At 33.1% G+C, this 18,976-nt stretch overlaps 1 protein-coding gene across 1 annotated transcript; it reads left to right on the top strand.

Annotated features, from left to right (window-relative positions):
• The first annotated feature begins 452 nt into the window (after window positions 1-452).
• LOC132733001 (melatonin receptor type 1B-A-like) lies at window positions 453-18,079 on the top strand. Its single transcript, XM_060719561.1, has 8 exons — window positions 453-614; window positions 6,739-7,039; window positions 7,256-7,533; window positions 8,416-8,579; window positions 9,468-9,674; window positions 10,698-10,899; window positions 12,735-12,863; window positions 15,500-18,079. The coding sequence occupies exons 2-7, from the start codon at window positions 6,805-6,807 to the stop codon at window positions 12,831-12,833; spliced, it is 1,185 nt and encodes a 394-aa protein (XP_060575544.1). The 5' UTR covers window positions 453-614; window positions 6,739-6,804; the 3' UTR covers window positions 12,834-12,863; window positions 15,500-18,079.
• The last annotated feature ends 897 nt before the right edge of the window (window positions 18,080-18,976 follow it).

The following is an 18,976-nucleotide window of genomic DNA, read 5'->3' as shown; positions in this document are numbered from 1 at the left end:
TAGTTGTTTTTCTTCATTTTTTTTAAAGTTTAATGCAAATTTCAAACTTGACAGAAACGATTCTAAAATAAGCTAGTCTGAAATCGTATATTTTCTTCACAGTTACTTTTTGTTATATTTGTTTTTTTTATATTCTGCAACGGTTTTTATCAATGTGTTTATAACAGAAATTACCGTTGTCAACAAAACCAGTACCATTCTTAACAAATTTTAGTACGTTCAGCAAACAAACATATACTTTATGTTATTTTCAGAACAGAACTGTACGTTTAAGTAGTTAATAATGATCAAGAAATGACGAAGTTAAGTCTCTAATAATGCGATAAATGGCGATGATGTGATAAAATGAGTTTCGAAAATTCGGCTTTTCTATTGGCTACTAACTCGCGTGACGAAGATTACTGCGCGCATGCCAAATTGAATTTTTCAATCCGATAACACATTTATTTGAAATATAACGGAAATTGGTTTAACTATTCATTGTTTTAGTTTTGATAAAACGTGTTTGTAGATTTTTTAAGTATTTGGATTTGTTGACTACACGATTTTCAAGATGACTATGCTTGATCGAAAGCCTGGAGTTCGTTGAAGAAGTAATCGGCTGCCTGAGCGAGGTAAAAACACCAAAAACTTTTTTTTTTCCGCCATCGGCAAATTCTTATGTAATAACAAAATACTATTCGTTCTAAAAATGCCTAAAAGATAAAAAAATAATTTTTAGAAAGGTGTCATTTTTTTTATCTATTGCATCTGCAAACATTCAGATGTTTTATTTGCTTTTTTTTTTTTTTTTTTTGTTATTTTTAAATGCATAAATTTTATTAATATATAATATCTCATCTATGTAAAGTACACTTATATATTTCAACAATGCCATGCGCACATTTATTCTATATGAAAAATATAAAAGACAAATGAATCACAAGACACTACTTGTCATTTTCCTAAAAAATCTAGTCATTTTTGTGATGAAATATAAATATTATCTATAGTACCTGTAAATACCGACATTGCTAAACTATTCTTGGGAAAGAATAATTTGCTTAAAACGAAACAGATACAGCTAAAAAGTTAACCTTCCTCAATTTAATTAATCAAATGGGTTAATAAGTGCTACTTAAGTTTTACAAAATGCAAGTTTGATTTGCATGGTCCGATGTTTTATATCTAGCTGAATTACGATCTACCACAAAATAATATTATCCATAACTTAACAAAATATGTTTATGATTATTAATTAAATCTAATTGTTGAACGATGTAACGTAAAAAAATTTCTGTTACCTACATTTTCCTTTTCTATCGTTTATGTTTACAAAAAGAAACGAATGTTTTGGGTTTTGGGATTTTTTCTGTTGTTTTTTTTATTGATATTTTTGTTGTTTTGTTTTTATTTTTAAATATATTATTATACATACAATCATTCTCCGTTTGCCGGCATTTATAATTTTTTACACAGGGCCTTATATATTTTAATGATAATAGCATATGTCGCGAAAACAATATTGTTGTTGGTGATATTGGAGAATTATTATACAACTTTCAAAATGCAGTTTTTTTCTATATTCTAAGAAAATCAAACGATAGATATTATACAATCTTGAATCAAATCAATACATTTCTAAAAAAAAGGGTCTAAAAACGTGTTCTAGCTAAAACACATTTGTACATCAATGTTTTCTATTTACTTCCAAAATAAAGACCACCTTTCTTTAACGACTACTTTGTTACAATTTGAGTGGTCTTTCCTAATACTTAATAAAGACTTGCTTTCCTACTTTATATCTACAAAAAATCTGCAATGAAATGACGTTGCGTTTAACATTGGTGTCAATAAAATAGTAAATTCCAACTCGCGTGACAATCATGAAAGTATACGCTGTTTACAGATGTCAAAGATTCATTCTCCAGAATAACACAGTATAGAATCGCGGTTTTTATTTACAACATCTTTATTACCCTAACAGCTAAAACATTCTCTTTTGAGGAAACTAATACAGAAATCGTTTTAAAGCCCACTTGCGGCTTGATAGAGCGAACTCCATTAAATATAAAGTGCAAAATTACCTTGTTAAAAAGTTCATGGAGGTCATTCGTCTATTTTATCCTCAAGCACGAACAATCTAAGTGTGTCCTGATTTTTTTTCTTGACATAAAAAAATAAATTGTTTTACTACGATCTCAAAAACCACTTTGCAATAAAAGTATTCGCTTTTTCTTCCATCTCTTTATTAAAGATAATATTCTCGTTATGCGAATATATTTTGAATGTTAATCATTAGACTTCATTTTAACAATACATGTGTATGAACAATAAAACATTTTCAGGTAAGCTGGGTGTAAGGTCTTTTAATTTGAAAGGCATTGCTTGAACATACAGATTCCCAAGTGTATATACATGTAAATACAGTTGTACATATTCAACACTCTATTTCTGTCAGAAATTATGAATGAGAGATATGTTTTATAGAATTTTTCAACTTTTTGCCAACTGTAAGTTCGTTACGCAATAATCATTATACCTTAATACCTTAATGTTTATAACAAATCTCGTGGGAAATCAAAATGCCGCCTTGTGTACAGTATGCTACCTTACTTATAAAATCAAAGGGCTGCAAGCTCTGTGGTATTTTCTGATCTTTGCAATCAAAATCATACTGTATATATGTATGTATTTTCCTGTATAAGTTTATTTTTATGTACTATAATTCATCTTGCAAGGCAACAGAGTTTGATACATACGGAATTTTGCATAACTACTGTAGAGTTGCATCAAAAAATCATTTACGTTCATTTTTTATGACAGCCACACTTTATCATTGCATATCATGGCTACTTTCTTAACAAAGACATTTAAAAAAGAATTAAAAAAAGTTGCTTCGACTGGGATTTGAACTCCAGACCTATCATACACTAGACGAGCGCGTTACCCCTGCACCACGGAGAAGTTATATAGACGATGCCTGAATAAAATCTAGTTATTCTAAGTTTAGAACTTCCATTGCATTCCGGGTTTGTAATCCTTACTAATTTCGAGGTATTTTGTTTAAAATTGAAGTAAATAGTTAAGCGAAAATCTTCTCGCCAAAAACAGTCCGACATTTCGAATCTATATATTCCACTACTCTGCAGTCAGATTTATTTGTGTAGTATTCGGTAATCGACATCACTAAAAATAGCATTTTCATTGATTAAAATAAATTCATCCGCGTAATTTGTGATTGTGCATTTATTGACAATTCTATAAGACAATGCTACTTTTAAACTTTGAATGCGTTGTAATTTGTTGGATACTTGTAACAAAATAAAGATATTTCTTTCTTTTAAATCGCTAGTTTTAAGCTGTTTTGAGAACTACTTGTTGTTAGGTTTGTCGTGAAATTCTGTGTCAGAGATTGAATGTCAGCTTTGTATTTACTGACCTTCGGTCAGAAAATACAAAAATTAGATTTGGTGCTATCTCTTTTGTCGAAAATCATCTGAAATGTCCAATTATGTTCATAATTACAACATCTGTTTGTCCTTTATATTAAGATTTAACAATATCAGTATATAAAAAACAATCAATTATTCGTTCTATCTAATACATTAATTTTGCGACGTAGATATACTTTGATAATCTCTTAACAATTCCATGCTTTTCATTGAAAATATGCATTTATTTTAAGAACGCCGAGAGCAATAATATATTGGTAAATGTTCTTTCCTTAATTCCTTATAAAAAGAAAACATATTTAGTTCTGAGGCTTCATGGATCTTTAAATGAATATTAGAGACGAAAGATGACGAAGTTTCGCGATTTTGCACGGATCTATCGAGTTCGTGAAAATTAAATTGATATGATAAATCATATCATCTCAAACATAGCCTTGTTGCCTTTCAATATCGTTTAATAATAAATTATCTGATACTGTTTAAAACATCTAGTTCACACAATCAGCAGTAGACATAATATCTGACGGGGTTGGGGCTTTTGCCGCATTGTCATTTTTGGACGGGAGGGATTTTGTACGGGAGGGCTTTTGTCCGTTTCCCTGTCTGACGTGCCAACCAACACCAACTTCTTTAGAATGTCTTTTTTGACGACCGCTATTCTACACGAATAAGTAGTTTATTTTTTCTTTAGAGATACAATGAATACAAAATTCAGACTAGGTAAGCCGTGGTAAAAAGTAGATTTTAATGAATATTTTTTGTGCAAATTCAAACAATTACGAAATTAAAGTGAAATAAAGACAGAAATAAAGTAATTAAAAAAATCTATAACAAATTAAATTTACTTTTATGATTACAAAATTTACGAAGACAAAATAAAACAATGTAAGCCATAAACAAAAACAACCGGAATTGCAAAGGAACATTAATTTTGCAACAATTACAACAACGGAAACCACTTGGTTTACTAATATTGTAATTTTATAATTTTATATTTAGTAATATTATAATGTACATACTTATACAATAGGGTTGTGCCACAATTACAGAATACGAATATTATCTGAGGCCGTTCCCTAAATCATTTCTTTGATGGAAAAACAATTTTCGACATTATACAATGATTATATTGGAATTGTCAGTTAATTATCGATCATTTCCGACAGTTGTTCACAATGCACGTAATCTATCAAAACAACCCTGATAATGGACATGTATATATGAAATTCCAATAAAAGTATACATATTTGTAGTTAAATATCCGTTGGGTTGTATAATATTACTAAAGGCACATGCCCCAGAAATCCACTTTTTTATTATTTAAAAATGTCAAACATGTGTTTAATGATTTTTAAGTAATGGATTAAGTGCATGCTAGATGTTTTACAACTGAAAAATATGCGCTCAACATGCGGTTATGTGTCGTAAAAGTAGCAAAATGTAAACAAAGTAGTATTTTGTTTTCCATACAAATACTATAAATTTACTTTATTTACACCAATTACAAATAACTAAAAAGATGCAAGATAGTTCACGTATATAGCAAATAATTATGATTTTGAAAACTGTTACTAGATACTGAAAATAAACAGTTTTTGAGAATTAAGAATGATAGCATTTCTGAGGGAAAATATGGGCCTTTAAAACTGAAAGATGAAAATAACGTTTAAACAAAATCGTGACCATAATGATGATGATGGTGATACTTTCTATATGTAAACATATGCACGGACCTTAACCGCCTCCGTGGTCGAGGGGTTAGAGTCGATGACTTCTAATCCGTGGTCGAGGGGTTAGAGTCGATGACTTCTAATCCAGTTACCTCTCTGGCGTGGGTTCGATCCCCGGTAGATGCTTTGGTAGTTTAGCGTCTAGTACTGGTGTAACTCTCCAGGAACGATGGTTAGGAAACTACCCGCCTATATGACTGAAATACTGTTGGAAAAAGGCGTAAAATGAAACAAACAAACAAACAAACAATAATTGGCAGTCAATAAAGGTCCCTGACATATGTCATCTTAACGGTTGCCCATGGAATAACGATTATCGGTCGTTTAGTACTATGTGTATTAAAGATAATTAGTCACGACTACTTGTGAATCAGTCTCCTTGAATAGCAATATTTTACACAAATAATACACATGCTAATGTTCGAGATTTTCAAGACATTGCTCTAAATCACGCAGTCAAGGCATTGCTATCATTACGCATAATTGGAAGTTTCGCGTTTTTGCAAACTTTGTGATATAATTATAATACAGCTAGTTTAAATTATTTTAAATTTTGCAAGAATCGCTAAGTTTGAAAAAAAATCAGAACGGGTGTTTTGCCATCAGGTTTTCTGTTGCACAAATTATGCCAGAGATTTCTTAAATACACACATTTTAATGTACATGTACACTTTTATATAGAGATGTTTAATGACCAATTTTTGTAATTATCGGAGAATCTGAAGAGAATCAGACAAATAAAATGAAATAGCCAATTGCAAGCAAGCTTGAGTTACATACACTTTCCATCAATAGTGTCCAGCTTTATTTGTCATCCAATGAAAACGCTGTATTTCTTAAAAATTATGTGTGTTAATTTTCATAGAAGAAAAAAGTAGATACAATATTAAAATCAGTTCATAGTCGCCTTCTATTTTTCATAGTGCTTCATAGTACCGCGTAATGACGTAATCAAGGGCCAAATAAAGCTTGACACTAAATATGTTAGTGTTCATCCTTAGCTGTTCTACAGAAATAAGAAACATTCTCCTGTCGCTATCGCTCCCGTCGAAGTTTCTAATTTCTGTAGAACAGCACGGATGAACACTAACATATACAAAATGTTTACTATGATTAATTTGACAAATTACGTCATTGTTCGTACATGTATTAGAAACGTATTCGTAGTTTAGTAATATTTAGTGTCCAGTTTTATTTGTCATCCAATGAAAACGCTGTATTTCTTAAAATGTGTGTTAATTTTCATAGAAGAAAAAAAGTCGATACTATATTGAAATCCGTTCATAGTCGCCTTCTATTTTTCATAGTGCTTCATAGTACCGCGTAGTGACGTAATCAAGGGCCAAATAAAGCTTGACACTAAATATGTTAGTGTTCATCCTTAGCTGTTCTACAGAAATTAGAAACATTCTCCTGTCGCTATCGCTCCCGTCGAAGTTGACGGATGAACACTAACATATACATAGTTTTTAAAGATCTGCGCACTAAAAAAACAACACGGAATGATAGTTTTTTTGCCTTTTTTGCGTGTGCATTACCTCACGAATTTTCTTTTTATATTTATAAAATTTCAGTCTGTCTTTTCTGGCTTAAATACAACAATTTCTTCAACCATTCAGACCATTTGCAATGAAACTACAATGGAAAAGGTTGAGGCCTATGTGAGACCATTATGGGAGGTTGACTTTGTAATGGCTCTGATTTACTGCTGTTTAGTCGGCGTTGCTCTCTCCGTCGGCACGGTCGGAAACATCCTGATTCTGATTGTTACAGCCGGTACCAGGACAATGAACAGAGTCGGGCGGGATTTTGTGATAAACCTAGCACTTGCTGACCTCTGCGTGGCGGCCGTAGCGGACCCGATGTGCATTCTAGGTCGGTATTCTCTTAGATTATTGTTACATTATAATTTTACCTTCTATTTAATATCTTGTTTGTAATACTCGTACATATTTATATCAATTACAACAATACGGCATTTACGTGTATTTTATCTGATCTACGTAAAATGAGAAGTTAACTCAACACCATGTCGGCGAAATCTCTCATTAATTTTAAAGCTGTTTGTTTTATTTTGCCGTTTTCTTAAAGGTGTTATAAAAGGTGAAAAATGGTTCCAAAGCCGTTGGATTTTGTGTGAACTGGTTGCCAGCATGTGCCTTACAGCCTGCTTCTGCGCGTTCCTCAGCCTCACTCTGATGTCAGTCAATCGATACGTTTTCGTCTGCCAAAACAAGTGGTACCAAAAGATATTTCGACGACCAGTTTGTATCGGATTGTGCATGTTGTGCTGGATATCGGCGTTTCTATTTGAGTTTCCGAACTTTATTGGCTGGGGAGGCCATTATTTCGACGAGAAGAACCAGCAGGTAGGCACAAACAATTTTCGTCTGGCTAATATTTTCGACCTTTATCGAGTTCTGAATTACTGCTTATTGTTTGTTTATTTGGATGAACTATAATAAAAACACAATAAAACAAAATACCGTGAGTAAAAGCTATGTCATTTTATAGAATTTTGATGGATTTGCCAGTTAGGGGTTTAAAGCCAGAAGCAGACCTAATTTGAACCACACCATTATCTATATGTTCTAAATTGTTTTTATACTCAGACGGAATTTGTTAACTATTTCTTTATTATTCTTTATATGCAAGATACATGAGATTTTATTTCAATATTTATGTACATCTATTTCCTCAGGTATCCACGTCCTAAAAAGCGCTAGCTATTGCTAATTATTACATTAAAGATTTTTTTATCTCAGTCCTTTTTAGCGGTAAATATGTATAATTTTTAACGCAACTTTGAAGCAATGTACATAATGCAACTTTCAATAAATTTTCTTACCCACAAGATCGTAACGCAATCGTTAAAAGTGAATATTAATCATTTTTAGTCCGAGTTCATTTTTCAGACTTGGACTCTTAAAGCGGAGAACTGTAGACTATAGGGACATTACCAGTTATATTGAAATACCAAGATTTGAATGAACTTTTCTGCATTCTGTTTGTGAAACAGCATACAATAACGTTTAATTTAACCTTCAAACAGATTGCCTTCTTTACTGTTAACTTAGACTGCTTGGTGTGAAAGGTTTGTAACTTCATCTTCATGTTATTTGGGTTACAACCCTCTTACACTAAGCCCTCGATCTGGAATGAGGCTTTGGTTTCTATTGTCTGTAATGATGTGGTTGGTAGAACATGTGAAAGATCTTAAGACAAATTAAAGGATTGTGGTATATTTTCAGTGTATTTGGGACAGGACTGCAAGTTTCTCGTACACGGTGTTTGTTTCGGCTGGGTTGATCGGAGGCCCTCTGCTACTTATGGGTCTCTGCTTCATCCTAGTGTTCCGGAAGATTTGGTTGACAAAGAAAAACGTGTTCTCACTGGACCAGGAAGATCCTCTCAGGTATACAAAGTTCATGTTAAAATGATGAGCCGCGCCATGACAAAACCAACATAGTGCGTTTGCGACCAGCATGGATCCAGACCAGCCTGCGCATCCGCGCAGTCTAATCAGGATCCATGCTGTTCGCTATCAGTTTCTCTACTTGTAATATGGTTTGTAAGAGAACAGCATGGATCCTGATCAGACTGCGCGGATGCACAGGCTGGTCTGGAGCAATGCTGGTCGCAAACGCACTGTTTGTTTTGTCATGTCGCGGCTCATATTCTTTAATTAGATCCGAGAGCTTTTCCTAGAGCATTCAACCAATAGATCTGTGTTGAGCTAATTGTATAAAGTATAATAATTATTGATGAATTGATAGGTCATCTCATTAAAAAGAGTCCTTTGAACTATCACTTTATCATTCTTTGTATAATATACTACACGTTTGTAAGACGCTTTTCGCTAGATATACTTTTTATATTATCTTTATCAACATTTTTTGAAGAGTTATTTTATTAGTTATAAATATTTTTGATAGGTTATATGGCGTATATAAACAGTTGTTTACGTTTATATACGGCCATATAACCTGTCAAAAAATCTTAATAACGAATTTATATACCAGAAAAAAGTGAAATACATTGATTGAACTTAATTTTAGTGAAATCTCTAGATTAAATCTCATTGCAGGCATGTTTTTTTCGTGTAAGCTGTTTGTTTTCATCTTACTTCCGATTAATTAACATGTTATTTACCAGTTACTTACCGGTATTTACCGGACAAGTTGTATTTAATGTTATGGATTAATCATTATTAAACGTAAACTCCAACCATGTGTCTTTTTGTTATATTGTTTAGTTATCTTAGCTATCGTGAAATGACTCTTAAAATTACTTTGTGTTATAGAATGCGCCGTGTGTGGCAAGAAGCACTGCGATCTTCACGTACGCTGGTAATCATCTTTGCGGCCTTCGTCATCTGCTGGACACCGTACGCTATCCTCACGGCACTGGATGTAAATGACACGTTCTCTACAGAAGTTCACTTGTTTGCCACCATGCTGGCCCATCTACATTCAAGCCTGAATTTCACTATCTACATGCTTACAAACAAGTAGGAATTATAGAATAAGAATAGTACGGTGTTCCGTTTGGACAATCGTGATTTTTTATTTCGTCCTAACCCGCGATGCACGATGGTACGATGGTGAAAAGGCGATGGAACGACGACACGATGATGTTAACACGATGGTACGTTGCATAATCGCGATGTCAGGATGGTGAAAACGCGATGTTACATTGCGTTTTCACAATCGTACCATCGCGTCTCCACCATCGTACCATTGCATTTTTACCATCGTGCATCGCGAATAAGGACGAAATAAAAACTCACGATTGTCCACCGTAGATTAGAGATACTTTAAGAATATTTTTCACAGAATGATATAAGGCAGTGGTTAGCCGTTCGGGCTAGTATTGCATGTCAAAAGTTCTAGCCATACGGGAGTCACGCACGGCTAGTCTATATACGCTTCTTCAAAAATATAAAGTAAATTACTATAATTATAACATTGAAAGATTTTGCATGACAGTGACGGTAGACGTGGAGTATCAATGTATCAAGTTACGTAATTTATAAACCTCAAGTTACGTACTTTATATACCTAATATTTCCAACGCATTCTTAGAAAATAATTTCTGAAAAAAAAAACGGAAAATACATAAGTTTACCGCATATCGTACAAGTATTTTTCAGGAGGGAGTATTTACATGCTCACACGAGCTGTTTAAACCGGTTGGACTGTATTTTCTGGCTCCGATGGACGGGTGGTTAAGGTTGCTGACTTTGAATCACTTGTATCTCAACATTATGTGTTTAAATCCCGACAAATATTTTAGATTCGTTCATGCGATGAAGCTATTCAGATAGCCGACGGAAGGTCGGTGGTTCTATCAAGACGCCCATTTCGAGGCTGAAATAATGTACTGTGGCTTCCTTCACCTATGAAGCTTAAACCTCGGCATGTGATAACTAAAATGTTGGTCTGACTTAAAACCGAACACACACACACACAAAAAAAAAAAAAAAAAAAAAAAAAAAACTGATGGAATTTTTTACTTTTTTTTTATTTAACAGGAGGTTCCGACAATCCGTGTTCTCCCTATTCCGCTGCAGCCTCACCACATTTACCTACAGAAGTTCAACCGACAACGACAAGACTTTGGAAACAGCTTCTTCGAAGAGCGACAGGACTGTCAGTGAACTGCCAAGGAAATATTACATCAACGCAGCACTTCAGCCCGAGAAATCCCTCAAAAACGGATTCTCTGACATCGGGGTATTTTTTTACAGTTAATCATAGCGCGGGTTTTGTGTGTGCTTTATTATTATTTTTTTGTCATCATTATCATCATCATCATTATTATTATTATCAACAACATCATCGTCGTCGTCATCATTAATATTGTTATTATTATTATTATTATTATTATTATTATTATTATCATTATCATCATCATCATCATCAGCATCAACAACAACATCATCATCATCATCATTATTAGTAGTAGTACTTTTATCATCATCAGCAGCAGCAACAACATCATCATCATCGCCATTATCATCATTATTGCATCATCACCATCAATCACCACCACCATCATCATTTTTATTTTTTTCATACCGAATCGTTCCTGCTCTAAAAATAACATATATCAACGATATTATTAAAAGAAATGAAAAATCACTTGGCAGTGTGAAATTAGTTACTGTCTGGAATTTACATATAACTATTAATTCTTATTAGGTTCAGCAAAAACGAAATATGACGAACATTTGTTTAAGCTGTCTTGACATATGAATTTCTTTATTCTCTGTTAACACATAATTATTGATTCAGGAATAATACATTGTTTTATCAATAAAAAATCCTCGTATATCAATAATGATTTTATAACAAATATTTCTTCTTCATACAGATTTTTTTATAAAAAAATCCCCGTTTATCATTAAGGATTATCAACAAATATTTCCTCTTCAAACAGATTTAAAGAAGACAATTTGATGATAAATATAGGCTAGTTCAAGCTTTACAGCGACTAACGAGGGTAACCATCAATTGCCTAGACCTTTTACAGGGAAAAATCATCCCCCGGGTTAATATTGTTTTCTGTACTATAATTGCGCGTTTATTGAAGGTATATGCATGCAGTACAAGAAAATTTACCTGCATTGTATAATTCTTATTGATCACTTGAAAATTGCATTACCACTCTAAAAGCCACTCTAAGAACCATTCTAAGAGCCGCTCTAACAACCACTCCTAGCACCACTTTAAGAGCCACTCTAACAACTACTCCTAGCACCACTCTAAGGGGCCACTCTAACAACTACTCCTAGCACCACTCTAAGAGCCGCTCTAACAACCACTCCTAGCACCACTTTAAGAGCCACTCTAACAACTACTCCTAGCACCACTCTAAGAGCCACTCTAACAATTACTCCTAGCACCACTCTAAGAGCCACTCTAACAACCACTCCTAGCACCACTCTAAGAGCCACTCTAACAACTACTCCTAGCACCACTCTAAGAGCCGCTCTAACAATCACTCCTAGCACCACTTTAAGAGCCACTCTAACAACTACTCCTAGCACCACTCTAAGAGCCACTCTAACAATTACTCCTAGCACCACTCTAAGAGCCACTCTAACAACCACTCCTAGCACCACTCTAAGAGCCACTCTAACAACTACTCCTAGCACCACTCTAAGAGCCACTCTAACAACCACTCCTAGCACCACTCTAAGAGCCACTCTTAACAATTACTCCTAGCACCACTCTAAGAGCCACTCTAACAACCACTCCTAGCACCACTCTAAGAGCCACTCTAACAACTACTCCTAGAACCACTCTAAGAGCCACTCTAACAACTACTCCTAGCACCACTCTAAGAGCCACTCTAACAATTACTCCTAGCACCACTCTAAGAGCCACTCTAACAACTACTCCTAGCACCACTCAAAGAGCCACTCTAACAACTACTCCTAGCACCACTCTAAAAGCCACTCTTACAACTACTCTAAGCACCACTCTAACAACCACTCTAGAACTACTCTAAGATAACACTAGAATTACACTGTTATGTGATATTCACTATATGTCTATATTTGCAGTTTGTTGAGAAGGGAAGTGAAGATGGCACGATAAACAATGACATGATGAACGAGAAGAACTGTATTAATGGGACATATGACGACGTCCAGAAATACTAGCATTCTCCCTTTTATAAAAAAAATATACAAGTATGTATGTACTAATTGCTATGACTTGCGTGTATAACACCAACCTGTTTAAAATACCAATTTATTCAGGCCTACATGGAATTCCGGTCAGCATTAGATCCCTATCAGATATTTTCATTTAGAATAACCACTGTTCAGTATTTGTGCAATGTATTTTCCATCAATACCATGATTTCTCGATCTGATGTGTCATACCATGTTATCCCAATTAAATACTTCATAACATGATATGCCAATAATTCTATGAAATTATGGTTATTATATAATTATTAATGAAATATTGAGAAATATTGACGAAATGAAATGCGTTTTTATTTTCATTTTCCGTATTTTCACTGTAAATTTTTTTTCTCACAGCAGTGAAAATATTTTCCGTATTTTCACTGTACATGTATTCTTGCCGGACTACTTTCTTCTAAATTCAGCTATTACACAAATTTTAAGGGGAATTCAACAGATTTATTTTTCTATTTCTGCCGCCACTCATGAAATATTTACGAGTATTTTCATACCACTCGATAAAAATAAATACTGTATTTATAGAAAAAAAAACTTAAATATCTTTTATATATTTTTTTATGGAATGAAATCCTGATAATGTGTATTTTGTACCTATGATCTCGGTGTTTTTATACCTTGTAATCCTAATTATATAATATATACTTTTATACCATGACATTTAACAAAATCCCCACTAGATATTTCGTGCTATGAAAATTAATCTTAAAGGAACTCCACTGAGGTCCAAAAGTCTAAAAGCATAAAATTTGAAATCCTTACATAGATCAGATTGGGCTCTAAAAACAAACAAAAATATGTAACAGATAATTGAGAAATATATTCAGAAATAATTTAAAATCGTAGTTTTTTTTTTTGTTATTCTTAGTTCTATTTTTCAATGTTAGGTAATTTTTTACAATTAGAATAATCATTCTGGAATCGAATGATCTGAAGTTTTGCACACAAGTTATTTGCCTAGTTTTACATCAATGGAATATTTATCTCGAAAAGTTATTTCAGCACCATCATGTCATAAAAGCTCAATTATGTAACGCCGTGACTGTCTTATGCTATCAATATTTTTGCTATCTTCTGAAAAGATGATATTATTTTGTCATTTAAGCATATAAACATGTGAAATTTACATCATATCTTGTCTAAAGACAATGCTGACTTGTTCAAACAGCATGTTAACTTGTCAAATAATGATTATGACATGTGCAGACAACATGTTAACTTGTCAAAATATCATGATGACTTGTGCAAACGACATGTTAACTTGTCAAAATTTCATGATGACATGTGCAAACAGCATGTTAACTTGTCGAATTATCGTGGTGACATGCTAATAATACCTTAACAAGTTAACATGTGTTTTGCACAAGTCATCACGATTCTTTGACAAATTAACATGTTGTTTGCACAAGTCATCATGATAATTTGACAAGTTAACATGGCATTTTCACAAGTCATCACGATACCTTGACAAGTTAACATGCTGTTTGCACTTGTCATCATGCAATTTTGACAAGTTAACATGTCGCTTTCACAAGTCACCATGATACTTGGACAAGTTAGCATGTTGTTTGCACATGTTATCACGATGGTTTGACAAGTTAACATACTGTTTGCACATGTCATCATGAAATTTTGACAAGTTAGCATGGCATTTGCACAAGTCATCATTATACTTGGACAAGTTAACATGCTGTATGCACATGCCATAACGATAATTCGACAAGTTAACATGCTGTTTACACATGTCATCATGGAATTTTGACATGTTAGCATGGTATTTGCACAAGTTATCATAATACTTTGACAAGTTAACAGTACGTTTTGACATGTCAGCATGATACAAGTTAACATGTCATTTGCACAAGTCATCACGATTCTTTGACAAGTTCACATGTTGTCTTCACAAATCATCATGGTAATTTGACATGTTAACATGCTGTTTGCACAAGTCATCATGATACTTTGACAAGTTAACATGCTGTTTGCACATGTCATCACGATAATTCGACAAGTTAACATGGCGTTTGCACAAGTCATCATGACACTTTGACAAGTTAACATGCTGTTTGCACATGTCATCACAATAATTCGACAAGTTAACATGTCGTTTGCACAAGTCATCATTACGTTTTGACAAGTTACCATGTCATTTGCACAAGTCATCATTATACTTTGACAAGTTAACATGTTGTTTGCACAAGTCATCACGATACTTTGACAAGTTAGCATGTTGTCTGCACATGTCATCATAATAATTTGACAAGTTAACATGATGTTTGTACAAATCAGCATGTTCCTTTGACAAGACATGATGTAAATTGCACATGTTAACACGCTCAAACGACAAAAAATATCATCGTTTCACAAGATAACAAAAACATTGATTACATAAGACAGTCACGGCGTTCCATACTCAATGGTGTCCCTTTCAATGTACATGTATTTACATATCATGAATTACCAGTAAGTAACTCAAAATGTTGGACACACAAAAATGCTAAGAACTGAATAATATAAAAGTAAAATAATACTGGGTCATAATAAGCATTTAATTTGCTTACACTGATGCAGGTGTTTGAACCAGAAAATGAACACAAATATATTATATATCATTTCAGATGAGCAAGAAAAAGACAGTGCAGTCAATATGAAATAAAGGGCTGGAAGAAAAACATTTTCTCCAATCAATCAATTTCAATAAAACAGTTGTATAAAAATAGTAATATTCATTCAATGCTGGAAAAAAACATAACATTAGATATTCAAGTCATAATTATCGTGTTTACTTAATTAAGGAAATCCACGTGTAATTAACTCATATAAACACGTTATTTCACATTTCGTAGGTCTTGGCGAAGGCTTATTCGATCTTGATAAGACACGAAGAGTGGCGAAATTTACCGGACTTTACGGAGCTTTTAATGGCTGTTTTACTTTTCTCGTTGTTTACGTTATTTGATACAACATTGTCTACATTATGTAAGGCATGACGTAGAATGGACCTTTACCTGTCATTTATGTCTGGTGCATTGTTACAATTTTAATAAGCATAAAGGCAAAACAACAAAACAACTTTAATGAAATGATTGGCTTGTTTTATGTGAAAGTGATGAATCGTATTTTTAAAGTCCTTCCCAGTGCGATACAGTTTTGTACTTACAATGACTTTTCATTTATATATTTATTATGCGCACGTGATATTCTGGGGAAAATTCCCGCGTAATATGTTTCGTGTTGTATTCATACGCAATATTAGATTTTGCCCCAACCCCTACTTAATTTGTAGTAACAAGATGTTCAGCGTTTCCTTCTGCGGCCCGGATGGTTTGTATTTTATTTTGAAGTCTTGGAAATGTGTATACACAAAATGATTAAATGATATAAGAAATCCCTGTATACTTCCGTCCATTTAATACATTCAGTTATATTAGTAGTACTAGTGTTTTTCTCTGAATGTTTGAGTATGCGGTATCCTTTCACGATTTTAATCGTCCGATCTAATATGTTCTCAAATAGAACTTTTGAATGTACAGCGAGCAATAACATATATTTTACATGTACGGCGGCTGATTTACAATGTATTCAAATAATAATTATTTTTAAAAGTAAAGCGACCGATAAATAGAAGTTAGTTTTCATGAACAGGACCGATCTACTATGAATTCATGTACAGCGATCGATCTACAATTTAATGTATTCAATAGTAGTTAGTTTTCTGGTAAAGCGACCGATCTGCTATATATATATATGAATTCATGTTGAGCGATCGATCTACAATTTAATGTATTCAATAGTAGTTAGTTTTCTGGTAAAGCGACCGATCTGCTATATATATATATGAATTCATGTTGAGCGATCGATCTACAATTTAATGTATTCAATAGTAGAAAGAGGCCGATCTACTAAAACATTGAATAATTCAGGTACAGCAATCGATCTACAATGTTTTCAAATAGTAGTTAGTTTTCATGTACAAAGACCGACCTACAATATATCTACATACATGTAGTAGTTATTTTCCGTATTACAAATTACTGATCGATTTACAAGGTATTAAAATAATACTTATTTTTTCATTGTTTTCAAATAGTAGTGCAAACTTGACAGACCCTGATGAAAGTGCAAAAAATTGAATGCGGATAAAATTATTCCCTCAGCATCAATTGTGCTTAAACCACATCAACTTGTGATGTTTGTTTGTGTTTTTGTAAATACATTCATTGTAATTATTATGCATGCTAGTTGTAAATGAAAGATTTTCTGTACTGAGAAAATGTTCACAAAGAATATCCATGCTTAAGAATTCTTCATTATTTACCATGTATATTTTTAGTTATCAAGATTTTGACAGGTTATATGTGCCAGTATAAACGTTTGTTATATGGGAAACAACTTACATGTCCATATAACCCTGTGTATATTCGGCCATATAACCCTTTGCGAATTTATAATGCAGCACAATTGCAATAATTGCCTTTACATCATTTCCCATTACATCATATATTTATATCAGCAGTTTAGAATATATAAACATCGCGATTATCGAATGAAAACCGATGTTACATAAGGAAAATGTTATTAAGCTGTTTTAGTGATATCGGCACATTAAAAAAGGTTGATTTTGTGACGGTAGATTAACACTCCGTGCAAATGCTTTATTTGGTGTATTCCTTCCTTTGATTGTTAAAAAAGTCAGTCTTTCAGGAGCCGTGTATAATGATAATATGAACAGTAAAATTGTCCAATGAAAGTCGATTTTTACAAACGGGCAGTTTGAAATCATAGCAGGGCTACAATATACAAATAATATTCTTGATTATTCTTTGTGAACATTTACAAATGTACACTTATGTCAAATTTATATGATTGTTTATTATATGTTTATTTCATAGATATCTTATAAGGAACATTCCAATATGTACATAATATAGAAAGAATAATGTAACTTTTTACTGCTTTTTTCATATTGATAAATAAGTGTGAGGTTTAAAATCTGACAAATAATCACATTATATATGATGATATCAATAATTTATAAGGTTAAAGAAAAAAAATTACTTCTTGCAATATGTGTTCGTTATCTAGACATTACTTGATACTACTTTACACCACAATGCGGGACATTAGACATATTCCTCCTTTATAATGTAGAAAAAAAACTACAATACTGGTATTTCTGTAAAATGGGTGAATTCCTTTTACGGATCGACCCTTAAGCATTCATCCAATAACGTTATTTCTGATGCTTTATGTAAGGCATTTAGGATTCCTTCTACTTTCAGAAGAAATAAAAATTGACAATTGACATATAAAGTGCTGTTATGACGTCACAGCTTTGCATGCGCATTGTCACCCCTCAGCGCATCCCTTGAACATCTTTGTCCGGTAATGAGAAAAATTTTGGAGTATCATAAAACATGATTTTTGTGCATTTTGTTACTGCTACTGACTTTTTGAGAGACAGAAAAGTATTTTATGTTGTGTACCGCTAAATTCATCAAGATTTATTACATATTTACTGCAAAATACTGTTAGTGTATTACATATATATGTTATGAACATTGTTAAGTTGAAAGAATAAATTTTGTTTGTTATAGTTTTCTTTGTGTTTCCCTTCTTTAGACGGCTGTATACTCCACAACAAATAACAACATGATGCAATAGCTTTAGAACTATTATTGACTAATTAACCTATATAATGTTGCTCTGCCAGAGAAAACACGAAAATACACAAAGTGACCACTTTTTGTCATACCATCACTCCGTATGACATCAGGCGAAAACACGAAAATACAACAAAGTGACCACTTTTTGTCATACATCAGGCGAAAACACGAAAATACAACAAAGTAACCCACTTTGTGGTATTTTCACGTTTTCGTCTGGCGCCTCGCAGAGAAAGTGATCTATACTACAAAGTAGTCACTTTGTAATAATTTCATGTTTTTCCCTGGCGCCATACGAAGCGAAAGCACAAAAAAAAAAAAAAAAAAAAAAAAAAATGGTCACTTTGTAGTACTTTCGTGTTGTTGTTTTTTTCGTCTGGCGCACCGCGGAGCGAAATGCGATAACACGAAAATACGACAGTGGTAGTG

This window comes from Ruditapes philippinarum, unplaced genomic scaffold (genome assembly GCF_026571515.1).
Source record: "Ruditapes philippinarum isolate M1 unplaced genomic scaffold, ASM2657151v2 ctg3544_1_1_1_1, whole genome shotgun sequence".
Classification (NCBI taxonomy): domain Eukaryota; kingdom Metazoa; phylum Mollusca; class Bivalvia; order Venerida; family Veneridae; genus Ruditapes; species Ruditapes philippinarum.
The sequence above is the reverse complement of the archived record's forward strand: the minus strand, read 5'-3'. Positions and strand labels throughout refer to the sequence as shown.